General features: G+C 51.0%; 1 protein-coding gene across 14 annotated transcripts in view; it reads right to left on the bottom strand.

Annotated features, from left to right (window-relative positions):
• The window catches only part of LOC123769529 (uncharacterized), a 193,761-nt gene that overhangs the window by 50,961 nt on the left and 120,301 nt on the right, over window positions 1–22,499 (bottom strand). For 12 of the 14 annotated variants that reach the window (XM_069308704.1, XM_069308705.1, XM_069308707.1 and 9 more), the window contains one exon: window positions 686–2,360. In XM_069308704.1, the coding sequence (XP_069164805.1) occupies window positions 686–2,360 (1,675 nt within the window). Of the gene's footprint in view, window positions 1–685; window positions 2,361–10,647; window positions 11,279–22,499 lie in introns of those variants that run through there. The other 2 variants (XM_045760742.2, XM_069308715.1) reach the window with 2 other exon arrangements.

The raw sequence follows: 22,499 nt of genomic DNA on the forward strand, positions 1-22,499 counted from the left end.
GACCCCACCCTACACACGTGGACCCCACCCTACACACGTGGACCCCACCCTACACACGTGGACCCCACCCTACACACGTGGACCCCACCCTACACATGTGGACCCCACCCTACACATGTGGACCCCACCCTACACATATAGACCCCACCCTACACACGTGGACCCCACCCTACACACGTGGACCCCACCCTACACACGTGGACCCCACCCTACACATATAGACCCCACCCTACACATATAGACCCCACCCTACACATATAGACCCCACCCTACACATGTGGACCCCACCCTACACATGTGGACCCCACCCTACACATGTGGACCCCACCCTACACATGTGGACCCCACCCTACACATATAGACCCCACCCTACACACGTGGACCCCACCCTACACACGTGGACCCCACCCTACACACGTGGACCCCACCCTACACATATAGACCCCACCCTACACATATAGACCCCACCCTACACATATAGACCCCACCCTACACATGTGGACCCCACCCTACACATATAGACCCCACCCTACACATGTGGACCCCACCCTACACATGTGGACCCCACCCTACACATGTGGAAGGCATGATCAGCAGCCCATGACACATAGTAGAACGAAACAACCCAGTTACAAAGCCAAAAGTGACTATAAGCTGTTGATACTGTGTGGGAGAATGTACTCACCTGGCCAATGGCCTCCTTGAGCTTGTACTGGTTGAGCTGCACATATTCCCCATTCTTCTCAATGCTCACGCAGCGAGACTCTTTGAGCGGACGACGTCTTAATCTTGGAGAGGAGCACGGCGAACCGTACGGTGAGAACGGCACGTTTGGGTAGATGGGTCTGTCCCCCATGTTCATACTTTTGGACTGTATGAGCTTAGCAATATGGGTCCCGCGACGCGAGGACACGCCAGTCCCGGCCCCAGAGCTGCGACCCGACGCATATGGGCCGTTCTCGTCGACGGAGTTTGAGCGGATATTGGCTAGTGACCCTCTTTCTACCAGGGAGTTGACTCGGGACAACTGGCGAAGTTCCTCGCACACACTACGACTAGGTTTGTGTTCCATGAAGCTCCAGCCGGCACTAGTCGGCGTCGGTATGGCTATGGTGGTCGGGAAGTCACTTTCTGGCACAGAGTCTCCTATCCCCGGCACTGTACTAACCCCTATCACTTCCTTCTTCTCAGTCACTGTTTTGGGAGTCTCGGTGACTATCGTAATCCCTCCCTCACTGCCTCTCACAGACTGGCTGCCTCCATCACCACATCCGCCGATATGCAGTCTAGCTGTTGACTCAGCTAGGTTATCAGTGCTTATCTTATCGGTAGCTCTGCACTCGCCTCTACTACTATCAGCGCCCGGCTGACCATGTATGGAAGGTTTAGGAACACAATTCTGAACGCCTGGAGTGTTCACACTACTGGGCATCGCCGTGCCAGGGCTGGCAGGTGTGTCGAGAGTTTGGGCTGTGCTGGAGCTACCTGTGATGTCCAGCGTCCTGCCGCTGCTCGAGCTACACGACGTCTCCAGTGTGCTGCTGGTGTTGGGGCTACTTGTTGTGTCTAGCGTGCTGCATGTATTGGGGCTACTTGATATGTCTGGCGTGTTGCATGTATTGGGACTACTTGACGTGTCCAGGATGTTGCATGTATTAGGGCTACTTGTGTCTAGCACACTGCATGTATTGGGGCTACTTGATGTGTCCAGTGTGCTGCATGTATTGGGGCTACTTGACGTGTCTAGCGTGATACATGTATTGGGGCTACCAGTCGTATCTAACGTTCTGCTTATATTTGGGCTACTAGATGTGTTGAGGGAGCTGCATGCGTTAGGCCTGCCACACATGTCTAGTCTGCTACAGGTGTTGATGCCTCCAGGAATGGTGGCAGTCGTGGCGGAAGTCTTCAAAATCGTCGATGAGCACGCTTCTCTACTTCGATGAGGACTATGGCACGTGCTGCCATCTATACCCCCAGAGCTATTGGCAGTAGTTTCTTTGGCATAAGTGTTGTCTGTTAGTCTGTCCGCATCGTTGGATCCACTGGGCAAGCATGTGCCGCTATTTAGAGTAGCGTTCGTTCGGGGTCCCGCTACACATGCGTCGCTACCAGTAGCACTGGAGCAGGAGCTTGCTAAGTGCACACTGTTGTAGGAAGTTCCGGCGGGACGCACCTCAACAACGGCATGGTTGGTGGAGCGTTCTTCAGGCGTCCTCGAGTCCTTCCTGAAGTAGCCAGGGTCGTGAGTGGCCAGCTCTTCGCGGAAGGACGCAGGAGGGTGCTGATGGCGCTTGCCAGCTGCCATGTCCAGCTCACCGCGCGCGGGGCCATCGCCCTCCTCCTCGATCGCCGTGTGCCTGCAATCAAATAAGACAGTTATAACAATGTTTTGGATAAAATCCTCGCAGCTATCCCTACCACAATAATAACAGATTATGTTTATTATAAATGAGAGGGTAATGGTTGTGGACAAATTGGTCCAACGTTGTCAGTCGCCTCTCTCTGTGCGCCTGAAGGCCACTGCCATGCTAGAACATAATCAAGAGCTCTGCCATTTCACTCTGTTATGACCCCATGTAGCCTGGGTGGGAACGAGTCTACCTTTGTGAGAGTTATTCTGCCTTCCGGACCTGATTGAGAGGTCAGAGGAAAGATGTATATATATTAAATATATAAAAAACGTCAGTGAATAATTTAAAAATATGAGCAGAGGATGAACATTTAAATAAGTGACATGAAATGAGATGTAGAAACTTTGGAAACGTGAAGTGGCGCTAGCAGGAAGTCGTGACTTCACTTGAGTTACAGCAGTCGTCAGAGATGGTCTGTACATCGTGATCTCCCGGGAGAAGGAAGGGTAGAGAGTCCTGTGTTAGAGCTGAAGTGAAGGCTACTTGATGTCAAGTGTAAAGAAGCTGTAAGGGAACTTCGTACACCATTTCTTCTATGTTTTTGATAAATTGAGGGAACCTGGAAGTGTGCGTTGGTCGCGCCTTTCTGGAACTCTATCTTCAAGTCAATCAGGTGTTTCTGTTGTGGAGCCTGCTGGGCGACTCTGTGTACTCAAGTCAGGAGCAGAAGAGCTGTGAGGCAGTCTTAAAGAAACTTTGTTGGACGTCTTAAAGGACGCATCTTGGAGGGCCAGAGTTGACCGCCCCTGAGCTACGAATTCTGCGGTAAGCTCATGTAGCAGTTGTTATAATAGTTGCCTGTGCTTGATCATGTGCCCAGCGATCATGGCAAGTGTTTATGCATGTACCATATACATTTTTATTGTGGAAGTGAGCTAAAATAAACGGTTAGAGATAAGAGACCATGATAGAGGGAGTGGTACATCCTCCCTTGCCGAAGGTCAAGTGCTGACTGAGGGGCAGACCCCCTAGCGTCGCGTCAAGACATGTTCCCAGTGTGGACTCGTCCAAGATGGGGGAGGACCATCGTGGCAACGCATTAGTATTTAAAGAGATGGAGGAGTTTTATTTTCTGTGAATATATTTAATTATGTTTTGTTGGGGAAAACATTTATTATGGCATGATGATGGATTTGCAGGTTTGTGTGGGAGAACTGCAACGTTTGTGTGGGAGAAGTTAGTGAGAGAACTTCGTACCGGAGGAGGAGTATCAGCTGAACTGCAAGGTGGTACAAGAATTCGAGTTGAGGAGTGGAACTCCAGTGACACAGTGAACCTTCAAGGATTGTGGGGAGTTACACGGATCTTGTGTGAAGTGGTGGAGGAGCGTCACTGACATTTAAGGATGACTTCATGTGCAGCTGATTGGAGGAACTGCAGGAACTGTAGGAGGACCTTACGTGATATTTTGATGACCCAGATTGATGATTGTACTAGGGGAACCTCGAGTAATGGAACAGAGGATCTTACGGACACGTTGATGTTTAAGGGAGTGCTTGATTGCGTTCTGGCATGAAAGGCACAGTGCAAAGTGAGAGATTGATGCTTTTTGTAGAGTAGGAAATATGTGAATATTTTATATGTCCTGTATTGTAGCCTAAAGCAGTGAAGGGAGCAGAAGGTTGTAGGCTGAAGTTTAAGCAACAGCTTGATACAGTTATAGGTTGGAGACATGAGGCGATATTGGAGTGTTATCAGTTGGTAGCAGTCAACTACTACCAACTGGTAACTTCCCACACTGTAGGGAGTTGGTAGTTGGTAGGTTGCATTGTTTTATAACTATTCCCGTATGTATATTGTGTATGTTCTTATGTATTAAACGTTATGTTTGTTAGCTGGATTTTGCTCTTGTCCTGGTGAGGCTTCCTGGCTAGAGAGAGAAAGACACGACTATAATTTGGGTGATCGTGGACTACAACTAAGAGGGATTGAGAAATCATCCCACAGTAAGGAGAATGCGGGGAGTCACAGCGGCTGAGTGCGGCTGTGTACTCACGACAACTAGGCAGTGTGAACCTTACCCCGGAAATAAAGTTGACACTGAACCCCTCTCCCAGAGCCAGACACTAACCACGGTGATCTCCCAAATAATTGCAAGCAGTACAGTTTCCATTGCTGGTCGATCGACGGTAGCGGGAGTGTGGCTACCGAGGTCGGCTGTTTGTTCTGTCAGGGAGTGGTTGGGGGGGTCTGTTCGACGGTAAGCAAGTATCAGGCTGGTTCAAATAACCAAGTTTCACTGTATAACCCCCCCCCCTGATAACAACCGTGTTAGAGGCGCTGTGCAACAGCAACTTGAAGCCTCGCGGGTCGCAGGGACGGATCAAATCTCAAGCCTCGTTTCATAAAAAATTATTATTTTATAATTCTCCAAAAAAACAAAGTTTGTTAGTGCAGGTGGAAGCCAAGAAGGCTCTTTACACGAGAGGTTCCCAGAAGGAGAGAAACACCATAATTTAGAGAGGGCGGAGTCTCCCCGGACCAGCCACAGGACGTAAATATGTCTCCCTAATGGTTTTCACTCTGCTTCAGATGGCGCAACTCCCTCAAAATGGCCAAACCTTTCCTTCTAGCTAATATGAATCGTCAGTTGAGGTGCACCTCTGTATTTGCAGTGTGGTCTTCAGCGTGGGTAGTTAGCACGGGCTTACTGATGCTATCAACCTCGTATAGTGGGGGCTCCATGCTGGTGTTATCTTCTTGAGGTTATCTTGAGATGATTTCGGAGCTGTTTAGTGTCCCCGCGGCCCGGTCCTCGACCAGCCCTCCATCCCCAGGAAGCAGCCCGTGACAGCTGACTAACACCCAGGTACCTATTTTACTGCTTGGTAACAGGGGCATAGGGTGAAAGAAACTCTGCCCACTGTTTCTCGCCGGTGCCCGGGATCGAAACCGGGACCACAGGATCACAAGTCCAGCGTGCTGTCCGCTCGGCCGACCGGCTGTATACTATAGCTGCATAGTATAGTATTGACCTTCTATAAGGTATGTTCATTACCGTCAAGCACCTTGTTTAGGTTTTTAAGAGCATTTCTCTTGCAGGCGATGAGTCACAATAACGTGGCTGAAGTATGTTGACCAGACCACACACTAGAAATTGACAATCGACTTGAGAATGGTCCAGGACGGACCGAAACGTCGTCGTCCCTTCAATTTCTAGTGTGTGGTCTGGTCAACAGCATTTCTCTTTTATATTATTGCCAACTACAATTATATTACCTATATTATCCTAATTATATGTGCTTCCGTTGCGTGTGCTGGAATGTCCTTATTTCTTTCAGATTCCTCAAGTTGCATTCCTCTCACGGTGTAGATTCCTTTAAGTCTTCTATCTCCCTTTCCCACCGTTATTACCTTGCACTTGTTGGTGTTGACATTTAGCAACCACGTCTGCCCACTCCTCGAGCTCGTCAAGAGCTTCCTGCAATGTTCCACTAATCCTCCTTTGTTTTTACCTCTCTTACTCCTGTTAGTGTGGCGGGGGGGGGGGGGGGGGAGTACCTCCACTCCTCACTGTAGTGGTGGGGGTGTGTGTGTGTGTGGGGGGGGGGGTGTGTGAGAGAGTGAGAGAGACAGAGACAGAGACAGAGACAGAGACAGAGACAGAGACAGAGACAGAGAGACAGAGAGACAGACAGAGAGACAGACAGAGAGACAGACAGACAGACAGACAGACAGACAGACAGACAGACAGACAGACAGACAGACAGACAGACAGACAGACAGACAGACAGACAGACAGAAAACACATGTAAAAGGAACAAAACAAACTAAAGAAAACATTCCGTCAAAAGCCACAGAGAAGACGGGATCACCGTCACTTGACGGAAGACAGATCGTCCGTCAAGTGATTTACCGAATCTTATCTGATGAGGGCCGGATGTGTGTCCCCCCCTGGCTCCCCCCCCAACCCCCACCCCAGGACGAGGGGGGGGGTGTAGCCTTGCACCTCACAACACCTGAGCCGGCTGGAGTATACCCCCAGGGGTGATGGGGAGCCATAGTATACCCCCAGGGGTGATGGGGAGCCATAGTATACCCCCAGGGGTGATGGGGAGCCATAGTATACCCCCAGGGGTGATGGGGAGCCATAGTATACCCCCAGGGGTGATGGGGAGCCATAGTATACCCCCAGGGGTGATGGGGAGCCATAGTATACCCCCAAGGGTGATGGGGAGCCATAGTATACCCCCAGGGGTGATGGGAAGCCATAGTATACCCGCAGGGGTGATGGGGAGCCATAGTATACCCCCAGGGGTGATGGGGAGCCATAGTATACCCCCAGGGGTGATGGGAAGCCATAGTATACCCCCAGGGGTGATGGGGAGCCATAGTATACCCCCAGGGGTGATGGGGAGCCATAGTATACCCTAGGGGTGATGGGGAGCCATAGTATACCCCAGGGGTACACCTCTCCCCCACCCCAGCAAGAGGATTGGATCGCGATTAGGCAACACTGCATGAAATTAATTTTGGGCGGGCGGAGAGGGGGGCGGGAAAGCCCCGCGGTCTCTCACCTGCCTATAGCGACCACTCTGTGCCCTCACACCTGCCTATAGCGACCACTCTATGCCCTCACACCTGCCTATAGCGACCACTCTGTGCCCTCACACCTGCCTATAGCGACCACTCTGTGCCCTCACACCTGCCTATAGCGACCACTCTGTGCCCTCACACCTGTCTATAGCGTCCACTATGCCCTCACACCTGCCTATAGCGACCACTCTGTGCCCTCACACCTGCCTATAGCGACCACTCTGTGCCCTCACACCTGCCTATAGCGACCACTCTATGCCCTCACACCTGTCTATAGCGACCACTCTGTGCCCTCACACCTGCCTATAGCGACCACTCTGTGCCCTCACACCTGCCTATAGCGACCACTCTGTGCCCTCACACCTGCCTATAGCGACCACTCTGTGCCCTCACACCTGCCTATAGCGACCACTCTGTGCCCTCACACCTGCCTATAGCGACCACTCTCTGCCCTCACACCTGCCTATAGCGACCACTATGCCCTCACACCTGCCTGTAGCGACCACTCTGTGCCCTCACACCTGCCTATAGCGAACGCTCGGCCGAACACCCAATCATCGCCCGCGTCCACCTGGAAAACATCCGCCCTAACACGACCAATAAGTAACCTTGCCATAATTTATCGAGATTTATTTATTTACGGGTCAACCAGTAGATAATGTGATGTAAATATGGCAAGAGAGGCACCCACGGCAGGTCTCTATATAGACGCCATGCACGAGAGCGGTCATATATGGCATGAATCATATATATATAACTGGGCCCTGAATGTCGGTGCTGGTGAACTGCCGACACCTGGCAACCCCTCATGATGACGACGCGGCGTCATGCAAGAATTAATTATTAATTATTTAACTATTAATTAACTATTAATTATTATTTATATTAATTATTTAATATATTATTAACTATTAATTATTTCGGCAACTGAAAGGCAAGGAACGCGCTGGACAATTTGTGTTATCTACAGTATCACTGCAGATGTTAATCCTTGATGGGCTTTCATATATATATATATCAAGAATATGACAATGTCAGACCACGGAAGAAAATGAAACAGGAATTTTCTTAAGTACTTTCGTATATTAAATACATCTTCACAAGGAATACATCTTCATTCCTTCTGAAGATGTATTTAATATACGAAAGTACTTAAGGAAATTCCTGTTTCATTTTCCTCCGTGGTCTGACATTGTCACATTCTTAATTACGTGTTTATTTTCGTGATATACACACATATCAAGAATATATTACACCAACACCACCCCTTCTCCTAGCATTGTACACGAGGCTACACCAGACACAGGGAGGGAGGCCAGGAGCTGGAGACCAGGAGACCTACTGATCCAATATGGCGCATCCCGTGACCCGGATGTGCCCAATCACCTCTCACTCCATCACTGGCTCGCTCTTGTCTAGAGATATTTACGTAAGGTCAGAAAGGTTGCCTGAATGTTGCCCTGAATGTTGCCTGAATGTCACCTAGAGGTTTCCCCTACACCTCGTGCATAACCAAGAGGTGCCTCTTGTTCGTGGCCACAGGGGGGGGGGGGGGGGCGGGGGAGGGGAGAGAGGTGCCAGCGAGTTCGTCAGGTCAAGGATCTCTCACACACACACACATTCCTCTGTGCTGCCTGCGTGTGTCGGAGGGAAAAATAATGAGGCAATGCCGTGGGATTGAACTCTCGTCTGTGCACGCCAATACTTTCTCAAAACACATGTTATTGTGATTTTTAGTGTGTGTGTGTGTGTGTGTGTTTACTATTTGTGGCTGCATAATCGAGCTCTTAGCTCTTTGACCCCGCCTTTCTATTCAACTTTGGTTTCCTCTATTATATATGCACTACATATATTTCTCGAACACACACACACACACACACACACACACACACACACACACACACACACACACACACACACACACACACACACACACACACACACACATCCCCAGGAAGCAGCTCTCTAACTCCCAGCCACCTATTTACTGCTCGGTGAACAGGTGCAGCAAGGTGAAATAAACTGTGCCGATATGTTTCCGCCTCCACCTGGAATCGAACCCGGGCCCTTAAAGACTACGACCCCCAAGCGCTGTAAAGCTAATTACGGCCCCAGTTGGAATTATTCAAAAATAAGCTAAATATTTCTCACTCGAGATACATTTACCTATTTTAAGACTGGCTTTAGGTAGAGTCGAGCATATAGAAGTGCAAGGCTTCTCGACTTAGATAGTCCTTTGCTCTGGAATTCCGAGTATTGTGTTAGCACCTTGGAGAGGCAGCACCGACTCCCGGAGACTGATCAGTCTCAAGGAAGTGCCACGAAGTACTCAAAGACACAGAGGGCGCTGAGAGAACGTTGTGGTAATGTTCGTGCCAAGGAGGCGGCGTCGGTACTCCTAGTCTGGTCTTGTCTGTTGACATTCCTGCGATAATCTTACTACCAGTTTCAATTTTGTATTTTCCTAGCAGATAATTTATCATATATTTCTACTCCCACACTCCCCTCTCTCTCCCTCTCTTCCTTCTCTCTCTCTCTCTCTCTCTCTCTCTCTCTCTCTCTCTCTCTCTCTCTCTCTCTCTCTCTCTCTCTCTCTCTCTCTCTTCCCCCCCCTTTCTCTCTCTCTCTCTCTCCCTCCCCGTCTCTCTGTCCCTCCCCCTCTCTCCCCCCCTTTCTGTCTCTCTCTCTCTCTCTCCCTCACCACCCCTCTCTCTCTCTCTCTCTCTCCCCCTCTCATCATGTCAGCGCCGGGGGGGGGGGGGGTCAACATGGCCGCTGGCCAGGCACGAGCATGGCCGAGCTTGCCTCGTTAGCCAGATAATAACGAGTATTTGCTCCGTTACTCAAAGGCTCAAGCACCGCTCGCAGGCAGGGATTAACGAGGACCCCTGAAGGGACAGGGACAGGGGGAGGGACGGGTAGACGGTGCAGGGATAGTTAGACGGGAGAGGTTAAGGCAGAGTGGCAGGTAATAACACGACCCCATTGCTCTCAGACCAACAACATTCTCTCAAACTTCTGAATTGTCCGTAACGATCTGCCACCATTTTGTATGTGGGAGGGGGAAGGGGCAGGGAGGGGGAGAGAGAGAGGAGGGGAAGGGAGAGGAGGAGATAGAGGGGCAGGAAGAGAGAGGGGGAAGGGAGAGAGAGAGGGGAAGGGAGAGAGAGACAACCGAGACCGTCTCCCACCACAGCTGTTTCACTCACACCAGCTGGTAATAAACACACAAACATCTAAACGTGTATATAAGTCTACAGGTAAGTCCACTACGGGCTCGCCATAGCCGTGCTACTTGGAACGTCTTGGTCCCAGTAGCTGAACCTAAAACAACAACATCATTGGGAATCGTTAAAACCCCTCAAATTGTTTTCCCTGGAATGCTCACGCGCGCGAGAGCGAGAGCGAGAGAGAGAGAGAGAGAGAGAGAGAGAGAGAGAGAGAGAGAGAGAGAGAGAGAGAGAGAGAGCGCGCGCGAGCTAACTGAAGAGGAAGTCACTACAACGGGGCTAGAGGAAGTAAACAAACCCATGTACAAAGTGAAAGTGCCGACGTTTCGTTTCGCTGGGCCCCCCCCCCCCCCCCCAAACTCTTGCTTGCTAAGCAATGTATTTCCGCCGCGCTCTTTGTGTACGTAACACAACATACCTGCTCACCCCCCTCCTCCCCCCCCCCCCCCAAGTCACACACAACATACCTGGTCATTCTTGAAGATTCTCGTCGTACAAGTTTCGTCTGGTCAGTGTACCAATCTCAACAGATATCCATGGCTAACAATATCTTCGTCCACCCAAGTTGGATTTCAAAATGTGTTCAGTAACCACAGCGTTCACCACAAAGTTGTTGTTAAAGATTCGCTACCTGGAACAAAAAGTTCCAAGTAACACGGGCTATGGCGAGCCCGTAGCACCACAAAGATAGCCAACATACAGACCCGGTTGTTAGGTCCACAGAACCCATACTATTTCAGAATTGCCTCACGGGTCAAATTGTTTATGCAACCCATCGTGAGGCTACGCTCGTTCCAGCTGCTTTAACGTCCACTTGGGCTGGTGTATGAGGACAGGCTGAGGGGCTGAACTGCCGTTGCATCAGTAAGGAGCCCGACTCAGGGTGTGGAAGCCCGCGAAGCCGGATGTGCGGGGGTTAGAATTACCGGTTAGTCTAGGTCTGGCAGGTGTTATTTCAGCCGTCTAGGACACCACAAAGGCGACGAATACACGTGGTATGCGAGTCCTTTCCGGCCCGCGATGAGGTTGGTCTTACAGCCGTGGCGACACCACTGGGGCTCCGGCGGCCATGGTCGAGCGGGTACATGGCCACGGTCTTCCCCCGGGGGGCCACGGAGTATGGCCGGCCCGCCGCTGGGTAATCCCTCCGTTATCATCCTCCTCAACAGATATTACGAGTGGCAGTCCCTGGTTACGTCACCCTAGTGTCTATCCCCCATCCCCCATCCCCCCCACGCCATTGGGGAGCCGGTCGGCCGGGCGGAAAGCACGCGGGACTTATGATCCTGTGGTCCTGAGTTCGATCCCAGGAGCCGGCGAGAAACAATGGGCAGAGTTTCTTTCACCCTATGCCCCTGTTACCTAGCAGTAAAATAGGTACCTGGGTGTTAGTCAGCTGTCAGCTGTCCTGGGGGTGGAGGCCTGGTCGAGGACCGGGCCGCGGGGACACTAAAAAAGCCCCAAAATCATCTCAAGATAACCTCAAGAAGCCATTCTAGCCTACGATCCCGTAAAGAAGTTATCGTTGATGTTCAAGACATCCTTCTGACGTATGTTCTGCTTCCTGTTATTTTATCGGTTTACCTTCCATGTGTAGACTGAGATGTAGTCTACATGTACACTGTGATGGTGCTGGGAATCAATATTCATGTGGTCTGATCCCTGACCAGGCCTCCCGATTGGTGGTCTGGTCAACCAGGCTGTTAGACGCCACTGCTCACAGCCTGGTTGATCACGTATCCTTTGGAGGTGTTTATCAGGATCTCGTCTATGCGTGCCGTATATGTTCTCCGTATTCCCTCTATTTCAGCAATCTCTCCTGCTCTGAAGGGGGAAGTGAGTACTGAGCAGTACTCAAGACGGGACAACACAAGTGACTTGAAGAGTACAACCATTGTGATGGGATCCCTGGATTTGAAAGTTCTCGTAATCCATCCTATCATTTTTCTGGCTGACGCAATATTTGCTTGGTTATGCTCCCTAAACGCTACATCGTCGGACATCATTATTCCCAAATCCTCGACATGCTGTTTTTCTACAATGAGAAGATTCGATTGTGTTACAAATTTCTTTCGCTCTTTCTTTTGCTTTAAGGGAGCCGGTCGGCCGAGCGGACAGCACGCTGGACTTGTGGTCCTGTGGTCCTGGGTTCGATCCCAGGCGCCGGCGAGAAACAATGAGCAAAGTTTCTTTCACCCTATGCCCCTGTTACCTAGCAGTAAATTAGGTACCTGGGTGTTAGTCAGCTGTCACGGGCTGCTTCCTGGGGGTGGAGGCCTGGTCGAGGACCGGGCCGCGGGGACACTAAAGCCCCGAAATCATCTCAAGATAACCTCAAGATAACCTCCAGATGTTCTGACCTCTTCCCAGTGTTATATAGTCGTAATGGCTTGGCGCTTTCACCCCCCCTGATAGTTCCCTTTCCTTCCAGTTGTTCTAGTATACACTCATACACTCATATCATACACTCTTCTCCATCACCTTGCATGGTATACAAGTAAGGGACACTGGCCTGTAGTTCAAGGCCTCCTGTCTATCACTCTTCTTGTATATCGGGACTACATTTGCCTTCTTCCAAATTTTCGGCAGTTCTCCTGTTACCAGTAATTTGTTATACACAATGGAGAGTGGCAGGCATAGTGCTTCTGCTCCTTCCTTTAGTACCCAAGGGGAGATTCCAGCCGGGCCTATAGCCTTTGTCACATCCAACTCTAGGAAACACTTCCTTACTTCCCCGCTGGTAATCTCAAACTCTTCCAGTGGTTCCTGGGTAGATATTCCTTCTCTTATAACTAGAACTAATGTTTAATGTGCTCTGATGCGTGTTCTAATGACTAATGTGTTGTAATGTGTGCGCGCGCGCGTTACAAAAAGAATGTTGACATAGAGGAAAAAAATAGATCGGTTAGAAAGGCGGGGTCCAAGAGCTAACAGCTCGATTCTGCAGACACAAATAGTAAATACACACAGGAGGGGTTACTTCATACGTGTATGGCTTTAAACAATTAACCCCTTCCCCTCCTCGGGGGCGACGACCCCCACGAACCCCCCTCCCCATACCCCCTTAAAGCCCCCCCCCCCCCCGTGACCATAACCGGGTCTGGAAACTGAAGAAGCATCGCCCAGGGGGAAAATCCTATTTTGCTACGCGAATAAAAATACCCATTTTCTTTACTGGCTTTTTGTTTACATCTCGAAGTCGATATTATTCCCCGCCTTTGCTACGAACAGCTGTTAACCACAAAAGACTTCACTGTTTACCGACAACACCCCCTCCCTCCCCCCCCCTGCAAAAGCCGACACGCCACAAAAAGCCTGCAAAGCCTCTGCAACAATAATAAAAGCCGGCAATAGAAAACAGGGACGCTGCACATGGCGGGGGAAAAAATGGGCCGAGGACGGGGAGGAAAAAATTCCCCCCGACAATAACCGGGTGAAAAACGTCTGGACAAAAAGCATTGAGGACGAGGGAGTGTGTTAATGTGCACAATGGCTCCGGCATTGACGGCTGGCTGTCATCCACCACACACAGCCAACCACCACCACACAGCCAACCACCACCACACAGCCATCCACCACCACACAGCCATCCACCACCACACAGCCATCCACCACCACACAGCCAACCACCACCACACAGCCATCCACCACCACACAGCCATCCACCACCACACAGCCATCCACCACCACACAGCCAACCACCACACACAGCCATCCACCACCACACAGCCATCCACCACACACAGCCAACCACCACACACAGCCATCCACCACCACACAGCCATCCACCACCACACAGCCAACCACCACCACACAGCCATCCACCACCACACAGCCATCCACCACCACACAGCCATCCACCACCACACAGCCAACCACCACACACAGCCAACCACCACCACACAGCCACCCACCACCACACAGCCACCCACCACCACACAGCCAACCACCACCACACAGCCAACCACCACCACACAGCCAACCACCACCACACAGCCAACCACCACACACACAGCCAACCACCACACACACAGCCAACCACCACACACACAGCCAACCACCACACACACAGCCAACCACCACACACACAGCCAACCACCACACACACAGCCAACCACCACACACACAGCCAACCACCACACACACAGCCAACCACCACACACACAGCCAACCACCACACACACAGCCAACCACCACACACACAGCCAACCACCACACACACAGCCAACCACCACACACACAGCCAACCACCACACACACAGCCAACCACCACACACACAGCCAACCACCACACACACAGCCAACCACCACACACACAGCCAACCACCACACACACAGCCAGCCACCACACACACAGCCAACCACCACACACACAGCCAACCACCACACACACAGCCAACCACCACACACAGCCAACCACCACACACAGCCAACCACCACACAGCCAACCACCACACAGCCAACCGCCACCACACAGCCAACCACCACACACAGCCAACCACCACACACACAGCCAACCACCACACACACAGCCAACCACCACACACACAGCCAACCACCACACACAGCCAACAACCACCACACAGCCAACAACCACCACACAACCACCACACACACAGCCAACCACCACCACACAGCCAACCACCACCACACAGCCAACCACCACCACACAGCCAACCACCACACAGCCAACCACCACACACAGCCAACCACCACACACAGCCAACCACCACACACAGCCAACCACCACACAGCCAACCACCACACACAGCCAACCACCACACACAGCCAACCACCACACACACAGCCAACCACCACACACAGCCAACAACCACCACACAGCCAACAACCACCACACAACCACCACACACACAGCCAACCACCATACACACAGCCAACCACCACACACAGCCAACCACCACACACAGCCAACCACCACACACAGCCAACCACCACACACAGCCAACCACTACACACACAGCCAACCACCACACACACAGCCAACCACCACACACACAGCCAACCACCACACACAGCCAACCACCACACACAGCCAACCACCACACAGCCAACCACCACACACAACCAACCACCACACACACAGCCAACCACCACCACACAGCCAACCACCACCACACAGCCAACCACCACCACACAGCCAACCACCACACACAGCCAACCACCACACACAGCCAACCACCACCACACAGCCAACCACCACCACACAGCCAACCACCACCACACAGCCAACCACCACACACACAGCCAACCACCACACACACAGCCAACCACCACACACAGCCAACCACCACACACAGCCAACCACCACACACACAGCCAACCACCACACACAGCCAACCACCACACACACAGCCAACCACCACACACACAGCCAACCACCACACACAGCCAACCACCACACACACAGCCAACCACCACACACACAGCCAACCACCACACACAGCCAACCACCACACACAGCCAACCACCACACACAGCCAACCACCACACACAGCCAACCACCACACACAGCCAACCAGCAAGTACCTCTAGCGAGATAACAAATCTCGACACTATTCAGTAATATATGAACACCTTCCAACCGCTACTGCCAGAAGGGTTCTATCACGTGGTGACTTGTGGGTCCCTCCCCCCTTGTGGACAAAGGATAAGAGACAAACTAAGAGTTTGCCTCGTCCTAATGAACAACGGGGGCAAGTACCCCCTTTGATTTGCCCCACAATGTTAGAGAATTACCACAATATTAGTGTGCCCAGCCCAGTAATTATAGGAATTTGGTGCTTATTTGGCACCTGTGACTTCGTTCTGGTGTCAAATATATTGTTAGTTAAGGCAATGGATCTCGGTTATTGTTGTGTGATGGGCGAGGCCCGGCTGTCTGTTGGTGATTGATGGGTGAGGCGCGGCTGTCTGTTGGTGATTGATGGGTGAGGCGCGGCTGTCTGTTGGTGATTGACGGGTGAGGCGCGGCTGTCTGTTGGTGATTGATGGGTGAGGCCCGGCTGTCTGTTGGTGATTGACGGGTGAGGCCCGGCTGTCTGTTGGTGATTGACGGGTGAGGCCCGGCTGTCTGTTGGTGATTGATGGGTGAGGCCCGGCTGTCTGTTGGTGATTGATGGGTGAGGCCCGGCTGTCTGTTGGTGATTGATGGGTGAGGCCCGGCTGTCTGTTGGTGATTGACGGGTGAGGCCCGGCTGTCTGTTAGTGATTGACGGGTGAGGCCCGGCTGTCTGTTGGTGATTGATGGGTGAGGCCCGGCTGTCTGTTGGTGATTGATGGGTGAGGCCCGGCTGTCTGTTGGTGATTGACGGGTGAGGCCCGGCTGTCTGTTGGTGATTGACGGGTGAGGCCCGGCTGTCTGTTGGTGACTGACGGGTGAGGCCGTCACTCAACACTGCAGGGATCAACACAAATGTCACTCAAGCACTAGCCTCTGCTCACCACTGCTGAACCTCTACAAGTCCAGCAGGAAAATAAAAATGTCTGCGCAAAAAATGTCTGCGCAAAAAATGTCTGCGCAAAAAATGTCTGCGCAAAAAGTCAACTCTAAAAGAGAAAGGAATCCAGGGAGTAACAAAGAGAGTTTGTCTGGCCCTTGGCAGGCACTCCTGGCTGTCTGTCTCCTTGAGGGCCACTTTGTCTCTCCATGGCACTGTGTATGTGTACAATATATTAATAAGATGAGCTAATGAATGCTACTTTCAGCCATCTTGGTGGGAGTCCCCGAGCTGAGGGGTATGAGCTACGAGGAAAGATTGTCTATGTCTTCTGCTGAAGACTTATCTACTGAACTCCCTGCATTGGTGTTCTGGGGGAGGGGGGTGTACTGCTGTTCTCACCTAGTTGTTACTGCTTGTGGGGGTTGAGCTTCGGCTCTTTTGTCCTGCCTCTCAACTGTCACTCAACTGGTGTACAGATTCCCGAGCCTATTGGGCTCATTTGAAAGAGTCTGCCTCCATTATATCATGTCCTAATGCATTCAATTTTTAACTACTCTGACACTTAAAAATATATATATATATATTATATATTATATATATATATATTATATATTATATATATATATATATATATATATATATATATATATATATATATATATATATATATATATATATATATATATATAACGTCTCTGTGGCTCATTTAGGTATTTAGCTTCCACCTGTGTCGACTTGTTCACTTACCACCCGTGTTAAATAGTTTCTCTTTATCAGCCCTGTCAATTCCTCTGAGAACTTTATAGCTAGTGATCATGTCTCCGCTAAATCTTTTGTTTTCCAGTGTTGTGAGGTTTAGTTCCAGTAATCTTTCCTCGTAGCTCATACCCTTCAGCTCGGGCACTAGCCTGGTGGCATACCTCTGAACCTTTCTAACTTCGTTTTGTGTTTCTTAGACTAGATAGGGACTCCACGCTGTAGCCGCATACTCCACAGTTGGTCTGACATACGTGGTATACAAGTTTCTGAATGATTCCTTACACAAGTTTCCGAAGGCATTCACACCACCGGACACAGTGCGTGTGTCCGGTGGTGGATGTATTGCCGTGTCCTGTGTGTGCTGATTGGAAAGCAGAGCACCCCATAGTACACCAATCAGAAGACACCACAGTACATCCACCACCATATCCACATTATTGATCCACCACACACATCCAGAGCCAGTGCTGATCCAGATGCCCAGAGCATAATGACCCAAGGATGAATCGTGCATGAGGGAGTACAAGGGGCTTCTTGCCTAACAATGGAACATACTCAGACCATTCTTCTCTTAATCTTCATAGTCTCGTACCGCCGGAGTGGTTGGGCACTATTCCTTTCTTCCGTCCTATCCTAAGTCCTAATCCTCATTTCCTTACAAGTGCTTTATTGTCGTTATGAATTAGTGCTTTCTCCCGGTAATTACCTTATCTGCATAGTTAAGGTAATCCAAAGTCCAAAGTCAGTAGCTCTTAAAAGGGATCGAACCCACGTATCTGACCACCTTACGTATACTACAGTCTGGACCACGTGATGTCTCTGATGTGTGTGGTTATCTTGAGATGATTTCGGGGCTTTAGTGTCCCCGCAGCCCGGTCCTCGATCAGGCCTCCACCCCCAGGAAGCAGCCCGTGACAGCTGACTAACACCAAGGTACCTATTTTACTGCTAGGTAACAGGGGCATAGGGTGAAAGAAACTCTGCCCATTGTTTCTCGCCAGCGCCTGGGATCGAACCCGGGACCCCAGGCGGGGGCTGACTCCGTGATGCCGGCGAAGTCTTGATATCCGAGGCAGTAATGATATCATATCACGTCCACGGGAGATGATGGTGGCTGCCATTACTGGTGTAATACATATACAACCGTATTGTATGCGGTTGTGTATTGTATACGGCTGTATACGGCTGTATATGTATACGGAAGGTCATAGGGTCCTATAGCGGCTCACCCCCGCGCCTCTCGAAATCAACTTCCGACCATTCAGATTCACCGCGCTAATTATTTTTTTCACATGATGAATTGGTACTTTCTGATGATAACCAGGTGTTGCATGGTTACAGTGACGATGGTGTGTGTGTAGCTACCGGCCTCATGACACCCGAGCAGCGCCGGGTAATTCCTTCACCACAATCGCCAGACTTTCCAAAGTGAGGGTCGTCCATCAACTAAGTTTTAGAAACTAAGTGGTAGTTACTGTCGGAATAGTTACCAATTAATCCCCCCCTAACCCCAAGAGAGAGAGTATTACCACAATACACCCCAGCATGGCCCCCAGTACACCCAGTATGGCCCCCAGTACACCCAGCATGGCCCCCAGTACACCCAGTATGGCCCCCAGTACACCCCAGCATGGCCCCCATTACGGCCCTAGTATGGCCCCCAATACACCCCAGCATGGCCCCCAGTACGGCCCCCAGTACACCCAGTACGGCCCCCAGTATGGCCCCCATTAAACACAGTGGAACAGCTTGCTCTCCCACGCTCCAAACAGTATATGCAGCAAATGATCTCAGCAGCAGTTTCAGAGCAGCTGAAGCTGTTTAAGTTTTGTAGGGGGAGGAAACAGCACAGTGGGCGTCGTTACAGAGCCGCACTCTCTTGGGCTGCCACAACCTACCACCTACACACACACACTAGAGACGTAACAACCCACCTGACCCTATTTTACTGATGCCAAGAAAATGGGGGGATATCTGAGGGTTGGTTGTTTTTCCACCTGTTACGTTCCACAGCGCGCGCGCGCGTGTGTGTGTGTGTGTGTGTGTGTGTGTGTGTGTGTGTGTGTGTGTGTGTGTGTGTGTGTGTGTGTGTGTGTGTGTGTGTGTGTGTGTGTGTGTGCGTGTGTGTGTGCGTGTGTGTGTGTGTGTGTGTGTGTGTGTGTGTGTGTGTGTGTGTGTGTGTGTGTGTGTGTGTGTGCGAGCGTGCGCGCGCCTGGGGAGTCCAGGAACGCGGGTTCGATCCCATTTCACCGCTTCATTATTTCCTTATATTTTCCTGGTTGATATTCACATGCTTGAAAAGCTATCATGTTTATTCTTTGATATTTGTATAATTTAGTAAGAAAGAACTATCTTGTTCAAGACCATTCATATTCAAAATTCTAAATCAAACGAATCCGGTTCACTACCGATTCAAAATCAACCAATCACAAAAGAGATAATGAATCGGCCAATCAGAGAGCAGCAGGAAAATGGCGCGAAAAACGGCGCGGACGTCATGAAACATGTCCGTCAGTCCACGCCAGACACCGAGGCGAGCGCACGTTACCCGGGCTGAGGGCTAGGCTACATATCGCCTATTATGTGCACAAGTCGACATATTGCTGGCTATCAACTCTGGGAAGACGGAAGGGTGTTTGGAGTACCCTGTGTGTGTGTGTAAGACCCCCTGGGCTAGTTACACAGGTGTGGAGAGTTTGGTGTGAAGCCGTTGGTCACCAGGTCTAGGCTACTGTTGTGATGTGGGGAGCACAACGGCGCCGCCGTGGCGTATGTCTGGAGAATGACGTTCCTGCTTTATTGTTGTCTGAAGGATTGAGAAGAGAAGGCTTAACGGACAAGAACATGAGAAGAGACGAGGCCATTACGGCCAGGAAGAGACGGGGTCAGCGAGACGAAAAGACGGCGGGCCAGCAAGGAGAAGCAGCCAGTTCTAAGCCTGTACACAGCCAATCAGAGGACTGGACGCCGCCTCCCGTGGGCCAGAGGGACCGGAACAGAGCCGGATGTACCGGACGAGACCGGATACGTGCCTTTGTCTTACCGTTTAATCAGACCAAGTCTGGCCAGGAGACCGGTAACTTTCTTACCTGTCGGTGGTAAGTGGACCACACGTCTTCCAGGGAGACGTGTGGTTATTGAGAGTGATCTTCCATCACAGAGTTAGCCAAACACTCTTGCTCTTTGAGAAGACTTACCGGAGGAAGTTTGAACGATCATGATAAGTTCCCCCCTGGGATTTTACTCCCCAATTGCTCTCAACTAGCGCACTAGCCGTGGATTGTAACCACGTGCATGTTGTTCCCATGTGGGGGCCTGACGGCTGAGTGAACAGCGCTCGGCATTCGTAGTCCTAAGGTTCCGGGTTCGATCCTCGGCGGAGGCGGAATCAATAATGGGCACATGCAGACGAGGAGTCACAATAACGCGGCTGAAATATGTTGACCAGACCACACACTAGAAAGTGAAGCGACGACGACGTTTTGGTCCGTCCTGGACCATTCTCAAGTAGATTGTCAGAGTCGATGGACAATTTCTTTCACCCTGATGCACCTGTTCCCCGCGTGACTTAGCACTTTCCGTGTTTTGATCCACCTTGGTTTTTTTATTTGATAGGGACGACGGGGGGGGGGGGGGGGGAGGGACGGAAGGGGTTGGAACTATCTACCTGTTGACTACATGGTGTTGATTTCGGGGCTCAACGTCCCCGCGGCCCGGTCGTCTGACCTAGGCCTCCTGGTTGCTGGACATGATCAACCAGGCTGTTGAACGCGGCTGCTCGCAGCCTGACGTATGAGTCACAGTCTGGTTGGTCAGGTATCCTTTGGAGGTGCTTATCCAGTTCTCTCTTGAACACTGTGTGAGCTCGAGTGGATTCGGTCTCTTCACTGTTCCTCATTCCCCCATCCTCTCTTCTCTCTCCCCCTCCCCACTCTCCCTCCCTCATTCTTCCCCAACCTGCGAGCGGACGTGTCCAGGATGTTTACAGAATGGTGCCACCGCTTGGCATACTGATTGTGACAATCACCGTCCTCCCCCACACCGTGTAGTGAGGCCACCCCCCAAACCCCCCCAACACCAGCCCCCCCCCCCCACACCGGCTGACCCCACCACAGGCTAGTAAGTAAAATTGAAGTCACCGTCGACAAACATTTAGAAGAAATCACGAAATTTTAATATTTTTGTTTAACGTGTTGACCGATACGATTAATTTTGACAGCCCGGGACTGTGGCTACAAGGCCGCCGTCTTGACCACGGAAGTCAACGCCCAAACGTCAACTGGAAAGCTTGACAGTGATAAAAGTGTTTAAATGCCATAAGACCATAAGAACGTAAGAATGAAGTTAACTGCAGAGGGCCTATTGGCCCATACGACGCAGCTCCTATTTATAACCACCCAATCTCACTCACATACATGTCTAACCTACGCTTGAAACAATCAAGGGCTCCCACTAATTATGCTCTATCATGCCTCGTGCAGATACAACCCCCCTCCCCCCCCTATGGTTCGTGTCACAGAGACAGCCGGAAACGCAATACACGACCCAACAGGTGGTAACGTTGACCTGTTCACACGTTGACCTGTTCAACATTACTGACCCGGGAAAATGTTCACTAACTAGTGAATCTCGTGAACAATAACTCGTCGCCATCTATATGGACAATACACTTTTGGGACGATGACTCTTAACTGCCTCACATTCCATGTGAGGCAGTGGGAGCAGGAGAGTGGCACCCAGTGATAGTGCCAACACCACTCTTCTTGGCGTTGAGTGCAGGATCGAGCCGCGGCCACAATGCACTAGACACCAGTTGATTGACGGTTGAGAGGCGGGTCCAAAGAGCCAGAGCTCAACCCCCGCAAACACAACTAGGTGAATACAACTAGGTGAGTACCGGCGCCAAACTCTCAGGTTGTGGACCATTTTACACATGTTGGTCCACGCGGTGTTGTTATCCTAACACTTACACATGTTGGTCCACGCGGCGTTGTTATCCTAACACTTACACATGTTGGTCCACGCGGCCTTGCTATCCTAACACTTACACATGTTGGTCCACGCGGCCTTGCTATCCTAACACGTGAAAAATAATCTCA

The sequence above is a fragment of the Procambarus clarkii genome, chromosome 63, assembly GCF_040958095.1.
Source record: "Procambarus clarkii isolate CNS0578487 chromosome 63, FALCON_Pclarkii_2.0, whole genome shotgun sequence".
In the NCBI taxonomy this organism is placed as follows: Eukaryota; Metazoa; Arthropoda; class Malacostraca; order Decapoda; family Cambaridae; genus Procambarus; species Procambarus clarkii.